At 47.9% G+C, this 19332-nt stretch overlaps 9 protein-coding genes across 9 annotated transcripts; 6 read left to right on the top strand and 3 right to left on the bottom strand.

Annotated features, from left to right (window-relative positions):
• Positions 1-413: 413 nt before the first annotated feature.
• Positions 414-3974, top strand: LY89DRAFT_663965 (uncharacterized protein; the record flags this gene model as incomplete). Its single annotated transcript, XM_018212738.1, has 6 exons — positions 414-444; positions 502-1474; positions 1527-2091; positions 2148-2490; positions 2629-2765; positions 2817-3974. 6 exons carry the CDS (start codon positions 414-416, stop codon positions 3972-3974), a joined length of 3207 nt encoding a protein of 1068 aa, XP_018077909.1.
• Positions 3975-4672: 698 nt separating this feature from the next.
• On the bottom strand, positions 4673-6773 carry LY89DRAFT_606417 (cytochrome P450 monooxygenase pc-bph). Its single transcript, XM_018210422.1, has 7 exons — positions 6613-6773; positions 6454-6557; positions 6283-6388; positions 5880-6233; positions 5705-5822; positions 4987-5654; positions 4673-4936 (listed from the first exon to the last, which is right to left on the bottom strand). Exons 1-7 carry the CDS (start codon positions 6694-6696, stop codon positions 4787-4789), a joined length of 1584 nt encoding a protein of 527 aa, XP_018077908.1. The 5' UTR covers positions 6697-6773; the 3' UTR covers positions 4673-4786.
• A 268-nt stretch (positions 6774-7041) lies between these two features.
• LY89DRAFT_635872 (FAD/NAD(P)-binding domain-containing protein) lies at positions 7042-8979 on the top strand. Its single transcript, XM_018211464.1, has 5 exons — positions 7042-7250; positions 7308-7412; positions 7465-7999; positions 8063-8667; positions 8749-8979. Exons 1-5 carry the CDS (start codon positions 7203-7205, stop codon positions 8806-8808), a joined length of 1353 nt encoding a protein of 450 aa, XP_018077907.1. The 5' UTR covers positions 7042-7202; the 3' UTR covers positions 8809-8979.
• Positions 8980-9208: 229 nt separating this feature from the next.
• On the bottom strand, positions 9209-12189 carry LY89DRAFT_777280 (DNA repair protein; the record flags this gene model as incomplete). The annotated part of the gene is made up of 2 exons (XM_018222132.1): positions 12011-12189; positions 9209-11962 (listed from the first exon to the last, which is right to left on the bottom strand). The coding sequence occupies exons 1-2, from the start codon at positions 12056-12058 to the stop codon at positions 9209-9211; spliced, it is 2802 nt and encodes a 933-aa protein (XP_018077906.1). The 5' UTR covers positions 12059-12189.
• Positions 12190-12270: 81 nt separating this feature from the next.
• LY89DRAFT_680285 (uncharacterized protein) lies at positions 12271-12927 on the top strand. The gene is made up of 2 exons (XM_018214043.1): positions 12271-12402; positions 12510-12927. The coding sequence occupies exons 1-2, from the start codon at positions 12376-12378 to the stop codon at positions 12738-12740; spliced, it is 258 nt and encodes an 85-aa protein (XP_018077905.1). The 5' UTR covers positions 12271-12375; the 3' UTR covers positions 12741-12927.
• A 309-nt stretch (positions 12928-13236) lies between these two features.
• On the top strand, positions 13237-15671 carry LY89DRAFT_713977 (WH1-domain-containing protein). The gene is made up of 3 exons (XM_018218096.1): positions 13237-13800; positions 13867-15544; positions 15597-15671. The coding sequence occupies exons 1-3, from the start codon at positions 13591-13593 to the stop codon at positions 15626-15628; spliced, it is 1920 nt and encodes a 639-aa protein (XP_018077904.1). The 5' UTR covers positions 13237-13590; the 3' UTR covers positions 15629-15671.
• A 128-nt stretch (positions 15672-15799) lies between these two features.
• On the bottom strand, positions 15800-16815 carry LY89DRAFT_680284 (nucleic acid-binding protein). The gene is made up of 3 exons (XM_018214042.1): positions 16691-16815; positions 16542-16620; positions 15800-16475 (listed from the first exon to the last, which is right to left on the bottom strand). The coding sequence occupies exons 1-3, from the start codon at positions 16709-16711 to the stop codon at positions 16102-16104; spliced, it is 474 nt and encodes a 157-aa protein (XP_018077903.1). The 5' UTR covers positions 16712-16815; the 3' UTR covers positions 15800-16101.
• LY89DRAFT_185625 (uncharacterized protein) lies at positions 16656-17804 on the top strand. Its single transcript, XM_018205659.1, has one exon. The coding sequence runs from the start codon at positions 17076-17078 to the stop codon at positions 17733-17735; it is 660 nt and encodes a 219-aa protein (XP_018077902.1). The 5' UTR covers positions 16656-17075; the 3' UTR covers positions 17736-17804.
• An 82-nt stretch (positions 17805-17886) lies between these two features.
• LY89DRAFT_635860 (uncharacterized protein) lies at positions 17887-19312 on the top strand. The gene is made up of 2 exons (XM_018211463.1): positions 17887-18014; positions 18081-19312. Exons 1-2 carry the CDS (start codon positions 17943-17945, stop codon positions 19179-19181), a joined length of 1173 nt encoding a protein of 390 aa, XP_018077901.1. The 5' UTR covers positions 17887-17942; the 3' UTR covers positions 19182-19312.
• Positions 19313-19332: the final 20 nt, after the last annotated feature.

Genomic DNA, 19332 nt, shown 5'->3' with positions numbered 1-19332 from the left:
GAGTATTTGGAGTCTCCATTGAGGAGGACCGCGTCGGTTCAGCTGAAAAAGGAGGTGGCCACGTATCATATTTGGGGAGAAGAATAGTAATCAACATCCGAAGACGATGACCGCCCAAGAAGACAGGACCGCAAGGCTGGAGAGATTTTTTCTTTCTTTCTGGACCATTTTCTTCCATAATCTGTTTTCTTTCTCAGAGGGACAATTTATAGCAATTCGTCGTTATTGATAGAAACTTTGAGATTTTGTTTCGAGCGGCGCCATTGGACATTCGAATTCATCGTTATTGAGAAGGCCCTTTCAGATCTCGTTTCTATTGACTGGCGGGGTACTTGGCAGGTCAGTGCTACCTCGTGGTCTAGCATAGATGGATGTAAAGCTACAGTTTTGGCTTTCGGGATAATTTGAACAACATGTCGCTGTCGGGAAATCTGGCCGGAGTTGGTAAGTTTCCTCTAATTCTAAGACTTCTTGTTCTTCGAATGTCTAAAATGGATACAGACATGAACAATGCCGCGAACCTTGAGCTATACTCAGAGGTTCTCCTTTTCAAGAATGATTCAAGCAGAGACGAAGTCCTCTTTTTCCATCGCTCGAATGCTGAGCAAAGAACGTTGCAGGCGATTGCTCATAGTTTATTGTTGGAGTACGAATATTCCGCTGCTACGAAAGTCATAAGGATCAGTCGACCAACCTCATTAGACATATCATTCTTGGAAGACTTACAGATTGGACAAATGGAAAATGATATATCAGCTCGAGATTATGGTATTCAGTCCGAGGCGTTGGATCCGAACGATTTGATTCCTGAAAGCAATGGATACGATAACAACTCGTTCATTTCCGGTCCCGAAATAATGACTTCACCTTGGCTAAATGGAGACCATGCTGAAAACACTGCCATGTCTGGGCCTAACTTAAGAGATCGACAACTGAATAATCACTATCAGCAGGACGGACTTTCCAGGGAAGGTATAAGCGCAAACGCTCCTAGCGGGGAGTTCAGCAATAGCATGAGCGGAGATCTTGAACCTTGGAGTGCCTATGAGACACATGTTGACCGCATTGAGATGAACCAAATCGAGTCTTTCACAAGTTCTCTCCAGGGAGTAGGAGAAGGAGAAGCACAGCCCGAAGAGTGTATACTTTGCCACCAGCACAACTATGCTTGCACTTGTTTTACAAGTGCACCTCAAGCTTATACTAGTGAGGGCTTTCCCCAATCTAGTCTTGACGATGTGCCCAATGAAGCATCGCTGCACGAACAGTGTCCGACGAGCCCAAATGTGAGACCATTGCTACAGGACTTTGACGAAGTACCTGTCGTGCATTCAGGAAATGAATTGAGTGTCTGTCATTTTGGAGACTGTATGGAGACGTTCTCAAGATCGGTCGATCTACAGCTACATTTGCGAGAGCATGTCCTCACACAAGGCCTGGCTTCAGTGTCAGACATTCCAGAAGCTACGAACTTGTATGTTTGACCCATCATCATTCACTGTTCAGAATGATGCTAATTCAGTCAGAGATTGGACAGAGGAGCACTCATTATTGCCTAACTGTATTCGGTCACTACAACGCAAGAGGAAGAATTCCCAATTATCGAAGACCTCAGAAAGCACCGACGAAACGTCAGATAACGGCGTTGGACCACGTCGTCCGTATGAATGTGATCTATGTCCAAGGAAATATTTCAGCTCAAAGCACATCAACCGTCACAGAAAAGTTGAACACCGCGACGCGAAGGCGAGGTTCTACTGTTCTACTTGCCAAGCATCATTCGATCGACGAATTAGTCTGACTAATCATCGGATATCATGCATATATAGCGGAGGTGGTAGGACTTCTCGTAACGACAGCAGAGAAGGGAGCGTCCACAGTGGCGATAATGCCGAAGGTTTCAGCGTATCTGTGTTTGATTCAGGATCCATCCATTCTGCTCGTTCATCTGCTAGGTCTGCCAATTCAGCCAGCTCTGGTATTTCAGTCACTTCTGGACGACGAGGACCTTTAAGTCGACTGGCTCGAGCAGGAATGCACGCCCTGAAGGAAGTCGGTGCTTGCTGGAGGTGTAAAGTACTCAAAAAATCAGTTAGTATTCCTCAGCATTGATAACATTGAACGATACCCATATTGACTGTGTTTAGTGTGATATTTATGATCCATGTGTCTTGTGTCCAAGTGATCAAAGATCCAATTGGGCAAAGGTTGGTTGTAAACGTGGAGATTTTCAACCTCCAGGCTCTAGACTTTGTCCAAGCCCGTTTGCAAGAATTGCTACAGAGGAGTCAGACATTGAAGTGACGGAATCTAAGATAAGATCACTTAATGTTGCGGCTGACGTTGAGAGATGGTTGCAGAAAGTGAGGTCAGACGACATTTCTGGCTCTATTGAGGAGGATCGAGTCCTGCAAAATTTCCATTTGCACTTGCACAGACCTCCACTGTCCCAACTTTCGAACACTTCCTTGACTCAACTAGCACCTCTTGGTACGTTACTGCTCTAGAGCTATACCCTCTTTGTCACTGTTTCGTTCTTTTCGCTGCGCGACTTCAGTCCAGGCAAACAACTCCCAGCATAGTCCCTTATTGTCCAAAGTATACTGACTTGTAATTGTCAACTTTCAGAGCAGTGTGCTCTCACAATACTCTGTCATTTTCTTCGCTGCCCTGAGGCACGTCAGGTCCTCAACAAAGAAGGCTCTTTAGACGAACTTGGGAAACTATTGCCTTTGGCCATAGTCTACCAAGCTGAACAACAAGATGTAGGCGTAAAAATGTCGTGAGCGTTCGAATATCAGGCTGATTATATGTAGGATCAATTGATTGCACAATCTTTGATATGTCTTCGTGTATGTGCGGAAGCTTTGCGTGCCCAAGCTTCCGGGCTTCTCTCCACACCTTGGCATAGTATTTGCGAATCACACAATTCCAAACTCGACGATGTGAGGAACTTGAATGTACATCTTCGCTTGTACAATAAAGAACTTTCCCGTGTATTCTTCCAAAGAGAGAACCTACGGAACCGCCGCCCTTGGTGGCTCTCTGCTTTCTATAGCTTCTGCATCCAGAGCTATGTACGGCGAGCACTAATTAAGTTAAATATGGAACTGAAACCTACCAGTATTCTAGCAACGGACATTTGCTCTTTCTATGAGGAAGCAGTGTGGAAAACAGGGCAGCGAGCCGCCGCCACTCGGAGTGTTCCAAAACAACTTGAGGCTGCATATGCCATATTCTATGACGTCGTTCGGAGAGGACGACAAACTATCGAGTTTTTTCCCTCTGCAGTATATACAACCTGGATGAAATTCTCTGCATTCGACAGGGAATGGTATCTAAAGCAAGCGCTCCTCATGGCGGTAAGCTATCTCGGTGAGATATCGAGCAAGTCCGGCCACCCACGAAATCCTCTCAGGATCTCACGGCGTCGATTTGATTTCAGCCTTAAAATATCGAAACTTTCCCCTGAGATGATTGCAGGATTGTACTCGAAAGATTGGGACTTTGACCCACTGACGGAAGCGGAGCAGTATCTCTACCTTCCATTGCGCCTATTCAAAGCTATGAATAGGCTTTCCGTCGATCCAATGATATTCTGGGGAGGAGTGGACATCGGGTTGAAACATATCGATGGAGCTAGTGTAGCTGTAGACCATTCTACTTGGCAGGAAAAAGGTATCTCATCTTCATACGACTACCTCAAGCGCCTCTTCGAAGATGATGGACGAACTTTGGAGGAAATAGCAACTGGAGATCCTGTGTCGATGGCACAAATTAACGATGCGAATTTGAAAGGAGAATGCGCAGTCTGTTTGACGCATATACCTGCAGGCTCGGACATCATTGTTCTGCCTTGCTCCCACTGGTTCCATGAAACATGCGTAGTTGCTTGGCTACAGGAAATCAATACCTGTCCACAATGCGGGGTGTTGGTCTATAGTGAGGATGAGGTTGGGCTTGACGGGGAATGAACCTAAAGGCTAGGAATCTCCCTAATCTTCGTATGTCTCAAAACTCTAGTATCTGGATTGACACCCGTTTGAAGGTTGTTCACAAGCTGCTCAGTCTGTTCTCGTAACAATACTATGGTACTTCCGAGTTCGGGATAGTTGGCTCTCTTTACACACAGTCATCATATTTGCATAGATATCCCGAATATCTCAGTCAATTCCAGAATGCATACAAACTTTTGACGTCACTTTGGATAAATGACGAGGGTTTCGAGGGCTTCACAGGGATCGCAAAAGCTCAGAACATCATATAACCGGGATCAAGTGTCAAAAACAATATCCACAATACCTGGCAAGATATTTTTATACCCTCGGATATGTAAAACAATCGACAAGGAAAGAAAAAATGTGTGATTCGACAGATTAATCTACGCATCAGCTCAACACTACTGCGAGGAACGAACAGCTACAAGGTACATGCCCATAATACCGAGCTTATCTGGACGGCGGCTTACGAAATGTCACACAGACTTTGCCAAGTCGAATGTAGCTAGAAGTTTCCCGCTGAGCTATTTTGTCGTTGTGTAAAAGAGTGTTTATTTAATCATATATAGACAAGGAGCGGGGTTGCTAAGCGAGGTTCTCGCGCGCCCCTTTTCCGGTACCGAGATGCCATCACTTTCTCATAACAGGAGCATGGGCAGTTTGATCATATAGAGCCTCCCTTTTCGGCATTGGTGACACATCATATATTTTGCTGATATCTGTTCTATTTATTGATGGACAGTCGGTGCTCAATCATAGCTTGCTTATTTTGGTGCACAATCAACACTTCAAGCTCTCCGACGGACAAACACCGGCAACTCCTGCACCTTGAAATGGAACCCTTCTCTGATCTCCGAACCATCATCAGGGAAGACTCTTCGATACTCGAATCTCCTGAACAGCGTCGCAACCGTCTTCTTTAACTCTATAAACGCAACCTATTCATTTGTCAGTACTCTCCCACTTTCCGTCATAAAGAAGGACTCACATTTCTCCCAATACAAGCCCTCGGCCCATAACTAAACCCCAAGAATGCCTTCTCAAGCTCAGCTTTCTTCTCCCCCTCCCACCTCTCAGGCACAAACTCCAGCGCATTACTGCCCCAAACTCTCGGGTCTCGATGCGTAGTATAAGTAGGCGTACTCAACACCGTTCCCTCTTCAAAGAACTCCCCGCAAACTTTCATCCCACCCTTAGACACTACTCGAGGTAGACCAACCGAGACAGTGGTTCGGAGACGAAGAGTCTCGTATATGACACCGTTCACGTACGGCAAATCTTTACAATCAGGCCATTCGACTACGAAATCGGCCGGGAGTGGAGATGAGAAGGCTGTGTCAAGTTCTGCTTGCAGTTTTGCGAGTTTGTCGGGGAATAGCATCATCATGTCGATTAGATGCGTGATGGTGTTGCCCGTTGTATCGCTTCCAGCAATGAGTTGAGTCAGGGCTTCGGCTTTGATTTCGTTGTCTGGGAGTGAAGACCCCGTATCTGGGTCAGTGGCTGAGAAGAGGTAGTGTAGGATATCTTTTCGGCTTGGGTCTGCTGGGATTGCTTTCCGTTTTTCGACGGCTGCGATTCCAATTCTGCCTAAAGCTGCGGCAGCTTTGGAGCCGGTGCTGAAGAAGGGATCGAAAAAGAAATAAGGTGTCCATGCTGTGAAGATCGTATGAGCTCGCGCATTGTGGGAGGAATAGATGACTTACTCTTGATCCAACTCATCTGTCCCACAGTACAGCACCACTCTCCACGATCACGGAGTTTAACGATGAAACCTACATTGTCAAAGCCAGCAGCTGTGAATCCAAAAGGACTTCCAAAAGCCTGAGGTAATTCCCGGATCAGCTCAAACTCTCAGGATTAGCTGCAGTCAACACTCACCAAATCGCCAATGATATCAAAAGCCAAGAACGCAGACCACTTCGCCGCATCGAATGCCGCCTCTCCTTTATTCTGTCTCTTCGCGATCTCACTATCAGTCTTACCCAACTCGACATAGGCCCCAGCCTTTCCGTGCTCAATCATCTGCTCCATTTGATGCCCGTACACCGTCAACGCCTTGGTGATATATGGCTCGAAACCAAGCATGGACTTAGGACTAAACATATGAGAAACGATCTTGCGCTTCCGGCTGTGCTTGGCCCGGTCTCGAGTGGTGAAGATGTTGTCTTCAATATTGTCAAACGCGTAGTAGAAGTCGGATTTCAGGAAGCCGTTGCCATGGCCCATGACATCCTAAAGCATACTTAGAAAGCATTTGAAAGAAAGGAGGAAGTGGTAGTACTCTAATGCTGTCTGGATGAGCGACGCTGACGTGGTTTGGAGCGACGCGTACGAAGTCTCCATACTTTTGATGTTGCTCGTGGATGGTGAGGGAGATTCGATGCTTTCTGGAAGATGTTAATGATTGAATTATTCTGGTACAATGGAAATCGCAGCATCATAATGATATTACCTGGCTTGTAGTAGCATCCATAAGTCAGAGAACTTTCCAGTCACGGGCCCTGGGAAGCGATTGAGGCCATTGATGTTCTGAGAGTATGGATAAATCCAAAAAGCCTGCATTGAATAAGTAAGGAGGTGAACGATATGCTCGTATGTGGGTTATACTTACAGCAAAGAGGGAGAACACAATGCTGCCCCAGGCCCAGAGGGGGATGCTGGACGTAGCATTGTAGGCAAACTCCGAGATACTCATGTTGTGCAAGAGCTTCGGAAACAACTCTACAAAAGTAAATTCCAGAAGTATTTCTCGAAAGACAAAGCTTATCAACGAGATGCGGGAGAGATATATCCCCAACCCTCGTCTTGCGTCTCCCCACTTCTGCAACTCTTATCCCATAGCTGCAGGTACTGTGTATTACATATTACATATCCAAAAAGCTGGGGACAAACAATGAGGGAACCAATGCCGTTATTCCCGTTGAATCCGGTATCTCAACTCAGCTCTTATCTTTCAGCAGCTATGCCAGAGTCTAGACTAGGGACTGCAATAGTGGGGTTGATGGTTAAAGGTGGGGAAGAAGAATTGCGGGACGGTACACCAGGTGGTATCTCGTTGACGTTTCCGTGGAAGTATTTTATTCGGTAACTTCTAGCCCTGAAGTTCTCGTGTCCTGTATGAATTTTGCTACACACTGATTCCTTAACCCATAATCGCCGAAAGGAGGAGAATAGCGAGAACGGAATCAACACATTTTCAAGATGGCCACTCAAATGAAAAGAGAGTTGCCCACTGAGGCTAAACTTAAAGTTCGTCCTCTGGTCATAAAATGTTTCTGTCAAATTAGCTGCTAACAAAAAGTGAAGATAATCATAGTCGGTGCCGGTTTGGGAGGCGCAGGAGCAGCAATATCATGTCTTCTCAAAGGCCACTCGGTCCACATCCTCGAATCCGCCAGCGAAATAGGAGAAGTAACTTTCCCCTTCCCAGTCCTCTCAATGACCCAGTCTAAGAAATCTTCAGATCGGAGCCGGGATCCAAGTCCTCCCCAATTCCTCGAAAGTGCTCAAGTACTGGGGTCTAGAGCACTCTCTCCTCACCCACGCCTCTCATCCAAAAGCCGCAAATTTGATAAACTGGAAAGGGATCCCGTTAAGTAGTTTAGATTTCGGGTCCAGTACGGCGAAATATCCGGGGACATGTTATTGGGATTTTCATCGGGCGGATCTGCATCGAGTGTTGATTGAGAGAGCGGTGGAATTGGGGGCGAGTATGGAGTGTAATGCTAGAGTGGTAGATGTTAAATGTAAAGAGGAAGGAGCGACCGTATTGTTGGCTGATGGGAGGGAGATGGAGGCTGATTTGGTAGTTGGTGCGGATGGGATTCATTCGAGAATGCGAGAGGTGCTGGTCCAGAGGAAACAGCCGCCGAAGAGGACGGGAGATTTGGCGTATAGGTTGTTGTTGGATGCTGAAAAGTTGAAGGAGGATCCAGAATTGGCACCCTTTGTATTGAATAAAGAGGTAAATTATTGGATTGGGCCCGGTGCTCATGTAGGTATGTCTGAGCTCAAGCAATTCCATGCCCTAGATCTGGGAATTATACTAATAAAGTTGATAGTAACATACATGCTACGAGATTCAAGTCTCTGCAATATGGTTCTTCTCGTGCCAGACGACATGCCCGAAGACGGGCCCTCCACCATCGCTGGCAATGTCGAAGAAATGCGCTCCCTCTTTACAGGATGGGACCCACGAATAACCAAACTGCTCGCCCTCTGCGAGAACGTCCAGCGCTGGCGGCTCTGCATAGTCGAGCCTCTTGAAACCTGGTACCACCCTAGTGGAAGCTTCGTCTTACTAGGTGACTCTGTTCATGCCACCTTACCCTACCTCGCTTCTGGAGCTGGGATGTCGTTTGAGGATGCTGCTGTGCTGGGAGAGTGTCTGGGGAAGGTGAAGAGTAAGAGTGTGGACGAGAAGATATTTGCCTTGAAGGTTTATCAAGCGTGTAGGAAAGAGAGGACGGAGATGATTGTAGAGAGGGGGAATGTGCAGCAAGTTTTGTATCATCTTGATGATGGGGATGAGCAAGTGGAAAGAGATAGGAAGATTAGAGCTAACGGAGCAGCACAAACTGATGCTGACATGGAAGAGGGCGAAGCTTTGGTTTGGAGAGATCCTGTGTTGGCTCCGAAGCTATTGGGATATGATCATTTGCAGGATGTGAGTGTCCGTGTTGTTCCTTGCTTTGACTTTATACCATTATTTCCGTCGATTGACATGGAATTGACTAATTCCTCTTAGGTCGAGAAGCACTGGAACAGCTTGGCTCGAGGACGCTCTGTGGCTGGGAGCAAATTATAGATGTTTCGAATGATGGAAAGAATTGCAAATCAAGTATGCTATTCTCGGGAAGGGACACCGAAGATATCTCAGTATCCCAAGAACTCTAAGCTATTCTCTCCTGAACTTAATGAAAGACGTGCAGCCACTGCAAATGATTCAGGACTTCACAACCACAAACCTTCCTAGCTTCATCACACTAGGTCTCACCACCTCCGGCACTTGCCTCGCAATTTCGGCTCAGAGGTGGAGTAATGCTATTGGGCGCCACAGTATGCTGAAAGGAGGCAGTACGGACTCTTGAGCAAGTAAATATCATGTGACCAGAATCAGGTTCTTGTTTTGTTAATTTTATTCGTACAATGCTTCTTAGATATCTTCGAGAGAGATCATCCTTAAACTCCAAAATCAAGGCTTTCCATCAGCCATCTAGCACACTCTTATTGAAAAATCTATGTATCTGCCTCCCAGCTTCTTTGCCAACAGCAGGCTCTAGCTCCTCGACAGTAGCATTGGCAACTTCTTTGAGACTTCCTATCTCAACTATCAAGTTCTTGATATTCTTTCCTGTCACTCCGGGCACGATCCTCAACATGTCTTGCGGTTCTCTGTTGAAGCTCTGATCCTCGGCTCTCTGGCCACCTTCGAGACCAATTTTGACTGCAGCGATGGGATCCGGTTCTGGTTGCTGGGTCTTGAGCGATTCGAAAATTTCCGCTGTCTGATAGGGCGATGATGACCAGATGATCTTAAGTCGAGGGAATGCAAGCGTGAGAAGAACTAATTTAGATTGAAGATCTGAACTTGCGTTTGAGGCCGACATAGAGGACAAAGAACCCGATAAATCGGCGAAAGGTTCGAGAGTGAAGGATTTGTTTTGGTCGAATTCGATCAGGAGCATAGGACTTTTGTAGTGTAGTTGCATGGTCTCTGCCTGGTTATACAGACGTCCATCTTTGAACGACGAAATCAGATCCTTAATCGACTTTCTTTCAACGCATATACTGGGCGAGAGGATGTAATCGCCAACGGTTAGCATACATGGCACAATGACCATAGAACGACCATGCAGAAGCGAGGGTAGCGAGGAACGAAACTCTCGCACATCAACAACCACCCGAGGTGGTTGAGCCGTGGCAGCAAGACGGCCACCGCCTGCTATGCGAGTGTTGATGGTCCGTAGAAAGGCTTCTTGGGGGTCTTCGATGCCATGTGCGTCAAGAGTCATGACTACAGACATGCTCGATTTCTCCTTAATTAGCTTCGTAAACGCATCTTTCTCGCGTCGAACAGATGAAAGATAACGCTGCTCTTCTACCGAACCACCGTAGTACAAAAAGTACACCCGGACATTGCGATCGTTATGTGATGACCGGTAGACCTCCACTCGGCGAACAAAAGAAGTGTCTGGCTCGTACATAATGATATAACGAGGCTTGACCTCCTCCAGGACGTGCTCATCCATGTCTCCATCATAAGCATGGATGACGACCAGATCTTGCATATCGTATAATTGATAGTAGTCCTCCATGTCATCCAACGGATCTGCTACTATGTCTTCTTTCTGAGCAGTCTCTGCTCCGGTAGGCTGTATTTCTGAAATAAGCGTTGCAACCTCAAGAGGTTTATCTTCTGAGGCCAAAATGCTGCCGTTTGCAGCTCGAGAGGAGCCAGATCCAGTATTTCCGCCGCCTCTGACTCGTCTCCTCTTGTTCGCCGGAGCTTTCCCTCGGAAGCTATTGTTCGCCGTGGATTTAGTGGTGCTCGTACCATTCAATTCTTTCTGATTCTCAGCAAACAGAGCTGCGCTGATCTTTGCAAATTCCTTCTTCCACTTCAGATAATTAATGAGCTTCCTCTTCATCATGAAAGCGGCAGATGGTTCATCGTCTACCTCTTCATCCTCCGCAGTGGACTGTTCTGGCCGTACGTGCATATTTTGAAGGTATTCTCGTAGTTGACGACACTGCGCCGTATCCGTACACATTATCAGGATCGTTCCATTGGAATCGTCTCTGACAATAGGATTGAAGTAGAGGTCCCGATCAATCTCATCTAGAACCTCGGCAAGGACAGCCCACTTAGGTTGTTCTTCAAGAACAGGTCGCAAAGACTCAACATCTTGGTTGTCTCCTTGGGCTTTGCCAGTATAGACCCTTCGCTTGGCGGTGTCAAATATGGTATGGGCAGCGTCAAGGAATAGCCATGGAGACTGGTTTTGTCTCGTAGATCCTGGGGGCGGGGAGTGCGCAGCCAAGATAGTATCTAAATGTCGGTTGAAAGAGACAGCGTCATAGGTGAGTAGTGTATGTAACATGCCTCGCAAGACGGTCAGATCATTGACAATCTGCTTGGTCTTCCAACTGACTCTATGCCACACGGGATCGAGCTGTCTTCTGATGACCATGTCGAATTGCTTGTGAAGAGCGCTGTCGACGTTCCAATCTTCCATCTCTAGACCCGTATTGCTCTTCTTGAGTTCTCCAATACTGACTTCCACGCACTCCATGATAGCATTTTGAATGTCCCGCATGGAGTCGGACATGGGAACTTCGAGCTCGATAACTTCCGCTTTCTTCTTGCCTTCTAATGCCTGCGCGACCACCACTTGAAATCGTGGCCATAGAGACACATTGCGAAGAAATAGGTTGCGCATCATTGTAGAGAGTGGCGCGAACCCAGTTGCAAAGGGTTCTGGATTGTCTGAAAATGCTTTAAGGAAACCAACCTTGTTCCGCTGCCTATATATCCGCAAGATGAAAGCTTCCAAAGAAGTGGCCACGATCCGATCGGCATGTAATACCACAAGTCCAGTAATAGTCTCCGGGTTCAGCAGACTGGTCAAAAGGTCGACCACGAGAATCCTCGAAGTTATGCTGAATATGCCGCCTTGCGCATACATCTTCTCTCTTGTCCCCACACTCATCACGTCTGTATTTACAACACTCAGGCCTCTGGCCTTCGGCGCCATGCTGATCGCAGCATGTTCCGCCAGGGCTTCTCCAAGCCATCCATTCTCTCTGTCGTCGGCCCCCACCACCAGTATTAGGTTGTTCCCGGCTGCATCGTAAGAATGGAGGAGATTCGTGACAAGACGGAGGAGGCCAAGCCCGCGGGCAATGACTACGAGCTCATCCTTTTCACGCAGCTCCTGGAAAAGCTCTTGTTGATATTTCTGCCTTTGTTAGGATAGACGCAGAAAGGGACACCGTGTGGGGAATACCAGTGGGAGGGACAGCTTCACAGGCTGCTGGTCACCGTTCGCGCTCATTCTCAGAGGCACTCATCGTCATCCAGAGCGTCGACGTGTAAAGTCGCACAAGGATGGCGACAAGTAATTCGGCTGTTCGCAAAGGATAATCTTGATTCCTCAAAAACGCGTCCAAAAAGTACGTTTCAACTAGGCAGCGAGGCGGGATGATTGGGAGCACGCGATTCGCAACGTCATAGGGTTTAATGGAGGGGCAATCCCATAAAATGGCAGAGGGGTAAGTTCTAAATGTCCCATCTGACTCTATTCTCCTCTTCAAGAATTCAAGAAGTTTGTATTTGACAAGTCCATTAAAAGTTTCTACATAACAATTCACCATGCCTGCAGGTAAAGAAGATGTTGATGTGAGTTATTCCTACACCCTAGAGTTTTGCTACATTGTGCTATGGGAGCTTCAAAGCTTTACAGCACTCAAAGCGCTCACAAGTTTATAATACTTACTGGACAGTAGGACCACGGCGCTGGCGCTGCCACGGAGCATGTCATGAAGAATGCTTCGAGCAAGACCGAGTCGAATGCTAGTGATCACCCAATTCATGATCAAGGACCACCGAAGGGAGAACAAGTCGAGTTCCGCCACCACGAAGCAAACCCAGGTCCAGCCATTCCTGAAAACTTCAGTGCTCAACAAGAGGGAACCAAGGAAGAGCGTCAAGCAAAGGCTCAGGCATTGAACAAGTAATGCTTTTCTGGTATGCTTGTTGTAGTGCTTATATTGGCCCAAAACCTTTGCTGACAGGAACCAGAGGATCTAAGATTTGAGACGAGGAATTGAGTGTAGCATCATGGACAAAGAATGTTTGTAAAAAAAGCTTCATGGAGTAGCTAAGTTGTAGTGATACATTATCAGTCTGGCCTCATGAACACATGAACACACATACTTCGATACCAACTGTTGTATTGTCCTACTGAAACGCTGAATGAGCTCATCGTTGGGCCAGTGACATGGATTGACATGGACCCTATTATTGGATCAAAAGTTTGACAGTGAGCAGTGATGAAGTGACCCTAGGTAGATAGGGTAATGACTGTGACGACCATACAGGCAGCATTCAATTCGAATGAGAATCTATTTATCTACCTGTTGAACTCGGACATTCAGATATTGAACGCGCGTTGATATCCGACCAAAAGTTGCCGCCTTCGGTGGGCTTCGAAAAGGTCGGCGGTATGGTGTGGCTGAAGCGCGCTTGATCCTCGCAAATCCCTCCTTGGCATTTGGCATTTACGTCGTTAGCACTGCAGCACAAACCCGCAGCTTCGACGTTTTGGTCGTGTGAATGGAATCATTGCTTCGTGCGTCTGCCTATAGGCCACTTCACTCATTCACAGTCAGGACTTCGGTTGATTGTCCTTCCATCAACGACGAAGTTGTCCTTCATTACATGGTCCAATGCGCTCAGGCAGTGCCATCGGCTCGTATTAATCTCCCAACTCTTGTTTCGAAACTATAACGACAAACGGAACGATCCGACTCGAAAGCACGATCTTGTATTGAGCCCTCGAGGCTAAGAAACGTTTGAGGAGTCAAGATGCCTTCGATATTGTCCGACGAAGATAAGGAAACGGTCAAGCGGCAGGTTCCTAAGGCTACGAACAAGATACAGGCGGTGGCCGTTGCTAGACTCTATATCGCATACCCTAATCGCAGCAGATGGACTTACACTGGTCTGCAAGGTGCGGCTGTCCTTGCGAACGATCTCGTGGGTAATACGTACTGGTTGAAGCTCGTCGATGTTTCGGTATGTGCCCCTCGTTGTCAAGCCGCTGTGACTTGACTCGTTGAAAGATTGCTAATTTATGGACAGCCTGCGAATCGAGGAGTAATATGGGACCAAGAGATCTACGATACTTGGTCTTATAATCAGGACAGGACGTTTTTCCATACTTTCGAGACTGAGGAATGTCTAGCTGGGTTATCGTTCGTAGACGAGAAGGAGGCCAAGCAGTTTCTCAAGAAGATGAACGATCGAGAGAAGAATGCTAGCAAGATGACAAAGTCAAATCCATTTGGTGGTTCAGCTCCTCAGCAAGGACATAGGCACGGTTTACTGGGAGGTTTCTTTGGCGGACATCGACACTCATCTGCTCCATCCATTCAACCTACCCCACCCGATTCGCCGAGCTATGTCCTTCCTCCTGCGAATAATCATCGGATGTCAGGTGGCAGTATCAATGGTGGAAGATCTCAATTTGCTGCACTCGATGCCATCGATGCGAATTGGAGGGAGACCTGGGGAGATGACTTGAAGCAAATGGGAATCACGGATGATTTGATTCGGGACAACCAGGACTTCATTGCAGATTATATCAGACAACAACAAGCTGCACAGAACCTTTCATCTCCAAATGGAATAGAGAATCAACGGGTCAAAGCACCACCCCCACCTCCGCCTCCAGCAGGTCCAACGAGGACTAGATCCGAAAGCCCTCAGCAGGTCCCATCGGGACGTGGCAGAGGTGCTCCCCCGGCACCACCTCCAGCAAGACGATCTGCAGCGAAAGCCGAACCTCCTCGAGAGCCAACGCCTCCACGAGAACCTTCCCCGCCTCGAGGACCACCTCCACCAAGATTTGCTGCTCCCCCACCATTACCAGATGCAGGAAAGTTTGCAAATATCGACAGAGCTCCTGCTAGAAATCATGCTTCATCATTATCCAACCCAGGTCCGCCTCCTCCTCCAAGACCTCCGAAGACTCCAAACGAGGAATATGAGCCTGGGGAGTCGGGATCAAAATTTGGTGTACCTCCTCCGTTCTTAGGACCAAGGAAGACAAACCCGCCTCCAACACCCTCTCGAGGAGCCGTCCCACCACCTCCTCCTGCCCGAGATACTTCGAACTCTTATTCTCATGCGGTACCTCCAAGCGGATTGCCTCCGCCTCCATTGCCTCCGAAGACACCCTCAGCGCCTACATCCTATGCTCCTCCTCTACCGCCTGCATCAAGTCGGCCAGTTCCTCCACCTCCTTCGAGAGATTCCGGGCCCCCGCCACCTCCTCCTTTGCCGCAATCAAGTGCACCTCCTCCCCCGCCATTACCTCAGTCCAGTGCACCCCCACCTCCGCCTCTCCCCCAATCAAATGCTCCTCCCCCACCTCCTCCTCCGCCAATGCCGTCTTCCAATGGCCCTCCCGCTCCTCCACCACCCCCACCATCTTTTGGAGGACCACCTGCTCCTCCTCCCCCACCACCAAACCGAGATTCAGGCTATCAATCAGGTGTACCAGCCATACCAGCTCCCACAGGCGAGCGAGCAGACTTATTGGCTGGTATTCAAAAGGCTGGTGGAATCGGAGCTCTTAAGAAAGTCGACAAGAGTTTGGTCAGGGATAGAAGTGCAGCTATAGTTCCTGGCGGTGCTGACACAGGACCTGCTGGTAGCGGATTGCCTCCTGCTGGGGCATCTGGTGGTGGAGGCGGTGGGTTGGCTGATGCTTTAGCGGCTGCTTTGAACAAGCGGAAGCAGAAAGTCAGTGCTAGTGGTAAGTTGTATCCTCAAATTCTGGGTCTACTCAAAATACTGACTGTGTACAGATGATGAAGGAGACAACGATGATTGGGATTAGAAAAAGGTTTATATTCTGATGAAGACCTTTTGGTGCAAGCGGCGTTGTGAAGTTAGCGACTTGTTCTTGACTCGGTGGTTAGAAATCGTCAAGGCATTTCGCTCGTGGAGTTAGGTAATGTGGTTATAGTTGAATATAATCAACGCAAGAGTTCACAAAAGTGCCTGAAGACTGTGAAGATATGTAAATGCATTGCGTGTATTCTAGTCTATGTAGGATGCTTGATGCAAAGCCGTCAATGCCCAATGACCATGACCGCAAGTATCAAGACAACTCGGAAAACAAAAAAACATCTGAAAGAAAAAGTCCTAGCCAATGGATCGCAACGTCTCTCCCACTGCAATCCATTAACCAGTCGAGTAACAAAGTAAAATTGCTGTCGAGGTTCTCAGGATGGGCCCGTAAGTCTAGATCTTGACTCTGCGTTGCATCCACGAGATTGAGAGAGAAGACAGTCTTACACCCCAGACCCTCTAGATCTCATCAACATCGACCTCCTTGCCCTTTCCGCCCTCCTCATCATCATCGCTCTCACTCCGGTCCTCGTCGAACTCGAAATTACAGTCTCCGTCGCCCTCTTGTCCGTAGGTATCCGTCTCGTTGATCTTCGCAGATTCGGGCAATTCTCCATACGCCTTGAGCGATCTCGCCTCGTCGGCGCTGTACTTCAAGATCACGTCTCCCTTCTCGTCTTGGTAGTCGCGGAGCGAGAGGAGGATGATATCGCCCTGGTTGATCCAGACCTTCTTGCGGAGTTTACCACGGATATGTGCGAGGCGTTTGGAGCCGTCGAAACACAGGGCTTCGAGACGGCCGTTTCCGAGCATCTTGAGGACTTGAGCATATTCTGGACAGAGAGAGAGTAGGTTAGCAGGCGTGTTCGGCGGGTTTTTTCACAGAGGGCAGATGGTACCTTGGCCTTCTTCCTTGAATGTGAGTTCACGCTTTTCGTTGTCGTTCTCGTTCTTTCCACGACGACGATTCTTTCCTCCCTGTTTGTGGATGTGGTCAGCTTTGTGCCTTTGTTGCGCTCTGCGCCGTGGCGAGGTCTTGGGCGCTTACCTTTCCCTTATTCTTAGGCATGGTGACTGAGTTACTGTGTAGGCTTGCGGCGTAGTTGTTGAATGTCTGTTGGAGAAGTTGAAGTTATTTGGATAAGTCCGCTGAGAGTTGTGGCGGGCTTTTAAGTTGTTGTGGTTGTGAAATGGACTGGTGGATTGTTGGCGGGGTGGACTTTAGGCTTGTGCGTCACATGCGGATCGCCGCTAAAGTGTTTGGGCTCCTTTGTTTCCAAGCGAGAAAACTGGTCGAGTTTGCAATACGATTGTTACTCATTAGAGTCCTCGAAACGTCCTCGATGCTGCGCCAATCTGCGTGAGCAGCTATGGCTCATTATGACTACCAAGACCCTCTTTAATTTGTCATAATATTCCTTCCAGTCCTTACCATGTCGAGACGGACAACATTACCGGCAGCTCTTCGCCCAAAGGCTTCAAACAAAGGAAACACAATCCTCGATTACCATGCCTTGCTGAATTTCACGCCAAAAGTCCGTAAAGGAGAAGCAGCCATAAGCCTCAAATTCAGAGCTGAGCATTGCTACACCCTCAATGCAATGAGATGGACAGAGAACTCGCAAGTCCAAAGTGCGATCTTGTCCTCAATACATCTCAAACGTTGGGCTGAACGAACAGACTCTTTATGGTGGTCTGCCCTCTCACACATGGCTGTTGGAAAGAGAACGGTACGGAGCTGGTGTGCAAGAAGGTTGAGAAACGCTTTCACGGAATCATTGTGGAAAGAGGGATTCGCACCAGATGGATCCACGTTACCTGGTTCGAGGAGGAGACAACCGATGATCGGGACGGCTATGCTTGGAGCAACGCCACCAATCTTGAAGATAAACAATGATGCTTTGATTGAGCAGACGGATGCTGCAGTCAAGCATATGATCTGGGTGAATTCTAGGGATCGATGGCAGAAGGCGAATGGCCACGAGGCTACAGATGTACATACTAAAGGTGTATATAAGCGGGGATCACAAGGACGTGGACCAAACCCAGGTGTAAGAACAGAAAGAGCGATTTTTAGATATCAAAGCTCATAAAATTCCACTACAATTTAAGCTCTATTTGTATGTCAGCGACTGTTAACTGTTCACTCAATTTCATTCATGGTCTCACCATTTGCCAGCCTTGCATTTTGACCAATCAAGAGCACACAGCGGGTCCGAGCTTCGTCGCGTTCGCAAGCTTGAAAGTTATCGCAACGTATTGACTCTCGAACACTCCGAACCTCACATTAGAGACCAAAGATGCTGATCTCACTGACCGTCGGCAAGGTCGATGCAGGCGTCGCCGTCCTCCTAACTCAGGACAAAAGACTTGTAAGTTTCCATTCTCAAACTCAACAATGTCCCTGCACACGATCATACCTCTAACACCTCATCTAGATTGAATTTCCCTCGATTCTCCTCCCTCCTAATATCTCCTCGGGCAGTATAGTCGATATTACTGTCGCCCGCAACGTCGCCTCCGAGCAGAAATCCCAAGCTGCTTTCCACGCTCTCCAAGATGCCATCTACTCCTCGTTTGGTGAAAGCGAACCTGCTGCGCCAGTCCTCCGATGCAGAAATGCGACCCAAACATCTGTAGTCCTCGAATGGGACCCAATTGAAACGGCAACTGCAGAATGTATATCACTGTCCCTTTTCCGCAACGGGCAGAAGGCGGGCAATATTCCAAGACCAACACAAATGCAGAGCACGAAGATCAGTGGCTTGGCAGTTGATACGGAATACACATTTCACTTGGTGTTGAGAACGAGTGCCGGTACATACAGCAGTGAGAAGGTGGTTGTCAAGACGCACAAGATGACGGATCTGAGTGGTATCACAGTCACGCCTGGTATCTTGCCTTCGCAACTCAAAGAGAGTCTCACGAAGGCAATTGAGAGAATAGGAGCAAAGATTGCACCTTCAGTCAGGATTGACACTACACATTTCGTCACCACAGAAGGAAGAGGCATAGACTGGGAGAAGGCCGTCGAGATGAATATTCCAGTCGTAAGACCAGAATGGGTTGAAGGCTGTGAGCGAGGTGGACGGATCGTGGGAGTCAGACAATATTATCTTGATGCTGATCCGAGACAACGTCAAATTGCACAAGCCGAAATCCCACAACAGGCACCACCAACTGAACAACCAAAATCGCCTCCCACCAGTCCTCCGGCCAATGGACAAACGAATGGTTCGAGTCAAGCAATTCCTCCCACGCCACCAGCCAAGGATGTCCCTAACCAGGAGGAGGAGGACAGCGAAGAGGAGGGAGATGAGGAAGAGGAAAAAGAAAAGACAGCTATTCCAGACGAGCAGAAAGTCAGAGTTGAAGACAGAGATCAGCACAAGGTAGCACTTCGGCCAGCAGCACCTGCATCTGAAGACTCAGACGAACCAGACGAGCCAGAAGAAAAGGGGAGGGAAACTGCCGAAGAAGGAAATGGGTCTGGTTCTCAGACACCTGGTCATTCGAGTTTCCAAGACGTTGCTCTATAATTGCGTGTTTTGCTACAATATACCTAAGTTCTGCCTTCGATCGCTGCATTACATTCTAGACGGCATGGTGTCTGGCTTGCCTTGTAGTTATACTATGTTGTGTGTGTAAATGACAATAGTGTCAGCGTTGGAAATCAATTTCAGCCAGAAA

Source organism: Mollisia scopiformis, assembly GCF_001500285.1.
Source record: "Mollisia scopiformis unplaced genomic scaffold LY89scaffold_2, whole genome shotgun sequence".
Classification (NCBI taxonomy): Eukaryota; Fungi; Ascomycota; class Leotiomycetes; order Helotiales; family Mollisiaceae; genus Mollisia; species Mollisia scopiformis.
Note: the sequence above shows the minus strand (reverse complement) of the source record. Positions and strands in the feature narration are given on the sequence as shown.

Coding starts and splice junctions, on each gene's coding strand:
- LY89DRAFT_680284 (XM_018214042.1), bottom strand. CDS start 16,711: ATGCCTAAGAATAAGGGAAAG. Junction 16,621..16,690: donor TGCCTAAGAATAAGGGAAAG/GTAAGCGCCCAA, acceptor ATCCACAAACAG/GGAGGAAAGAATCGTCGTCG. Junction 16,476..16,541: donor ATTCAAGGAAGAAGGCCAAG/GTACCATCTGCC, acceptor CTCTCTGTCCAG/AATATGCTCAAGTCCTCAAG.
- LY89DRAFT_606417 (XM_018210422.1), bottom strand. CDS start 6,696: ATGAGTATCTCGGAGTTTGCCTACAATGCTACGTCCAGCATCCCCCTC. Junction 6,558..6,612: donor TTGTGTTCTCCCTCTTTGCT/GTAAGTATAACC, acceptor TATTCAATGCAG/GCTTTTTGGATTTATCCATA. Junction 6,234..6,282: donor CTCATCCAGACAGCATTAGA/GTACTACCACTT, acceptor AGTATGCTTTAG/GATGTCATGGGCCATGGCAA.
- LY89DRAFT_635872 (XM_018211464.1), top strand. CDS start 7,203: ATGGCCACTCAAATGAAAAGAGAGTTGCCCACTGAGGCTAAACTTAAA. Junction 7,251..7,307: donor CCACTGAGGCTAAACTTAAA/GTTCGTCCTCTG, acceptor CAAAAAGTGAAG/ATAATCATAGTCGGTGCCGG. Junction 7,413..7,464: donor CCGCCAGCGAAATAGGAGAA/GTAACTTTCCCC, acceptor AGAAATCTTCAG/ATCGGAGCCGGGATCCAAGT.
- LY89DRAFT_713977 (XM_018218096.1), top strand. CDS start 13,591: ATGCCTTCGATATTGTCCGACGAAGATAAGGAAACGGTCAAGCGGCAG. Junction 13,801..13,866: donor TGAAGCTCGTCGATGTTTCG/GTATGTGCCCCT, acceptor ATTTATGGACAG/CCTGCGAATCGAGGAGTAAT. Junction 15,545..15,596: donor GCAGAAAGTCAGTGCTAGTG/GTAAGTTGTATC, acceptor GACTGTGTACAG/ATGATGAAGGAGACAACGAT.
- LY89DRAFT_635860 (XM_018211463.1), top strand. CDS start 17,943: ATGCTGATCTCACTGACCGTCGGCAAGGTCGATGCAGGCGTCGCCGTC. Junction 18,015..18,080: donor TAACTCAGGACAAAAGACTT/GTAAGTTTCCAT, acceptor CACCTCATCTAG/ATTGAATTTCCCTCGATTCT.
- LY89DRAFT_185625 (XM_018205659.1), top strand. CDS start 17,076: ATGTCGAGACGGACAACATTACCGGCAGCTCTTCGCCCAAAGGCTTCA.
- LY89DRAFT_680285 (XM_018214043.1), top strand. CDS start 12,376: ATGCCTGCAGGTAAAGAAGATGTTGAT. Junction 12,403..12,509: donor CAGGTAAAGAAGATGTTGAT/GTGAGTTATTCC, acceptor ACTGGACAGTAG/GACCACGGCGCTGGCGCTGC.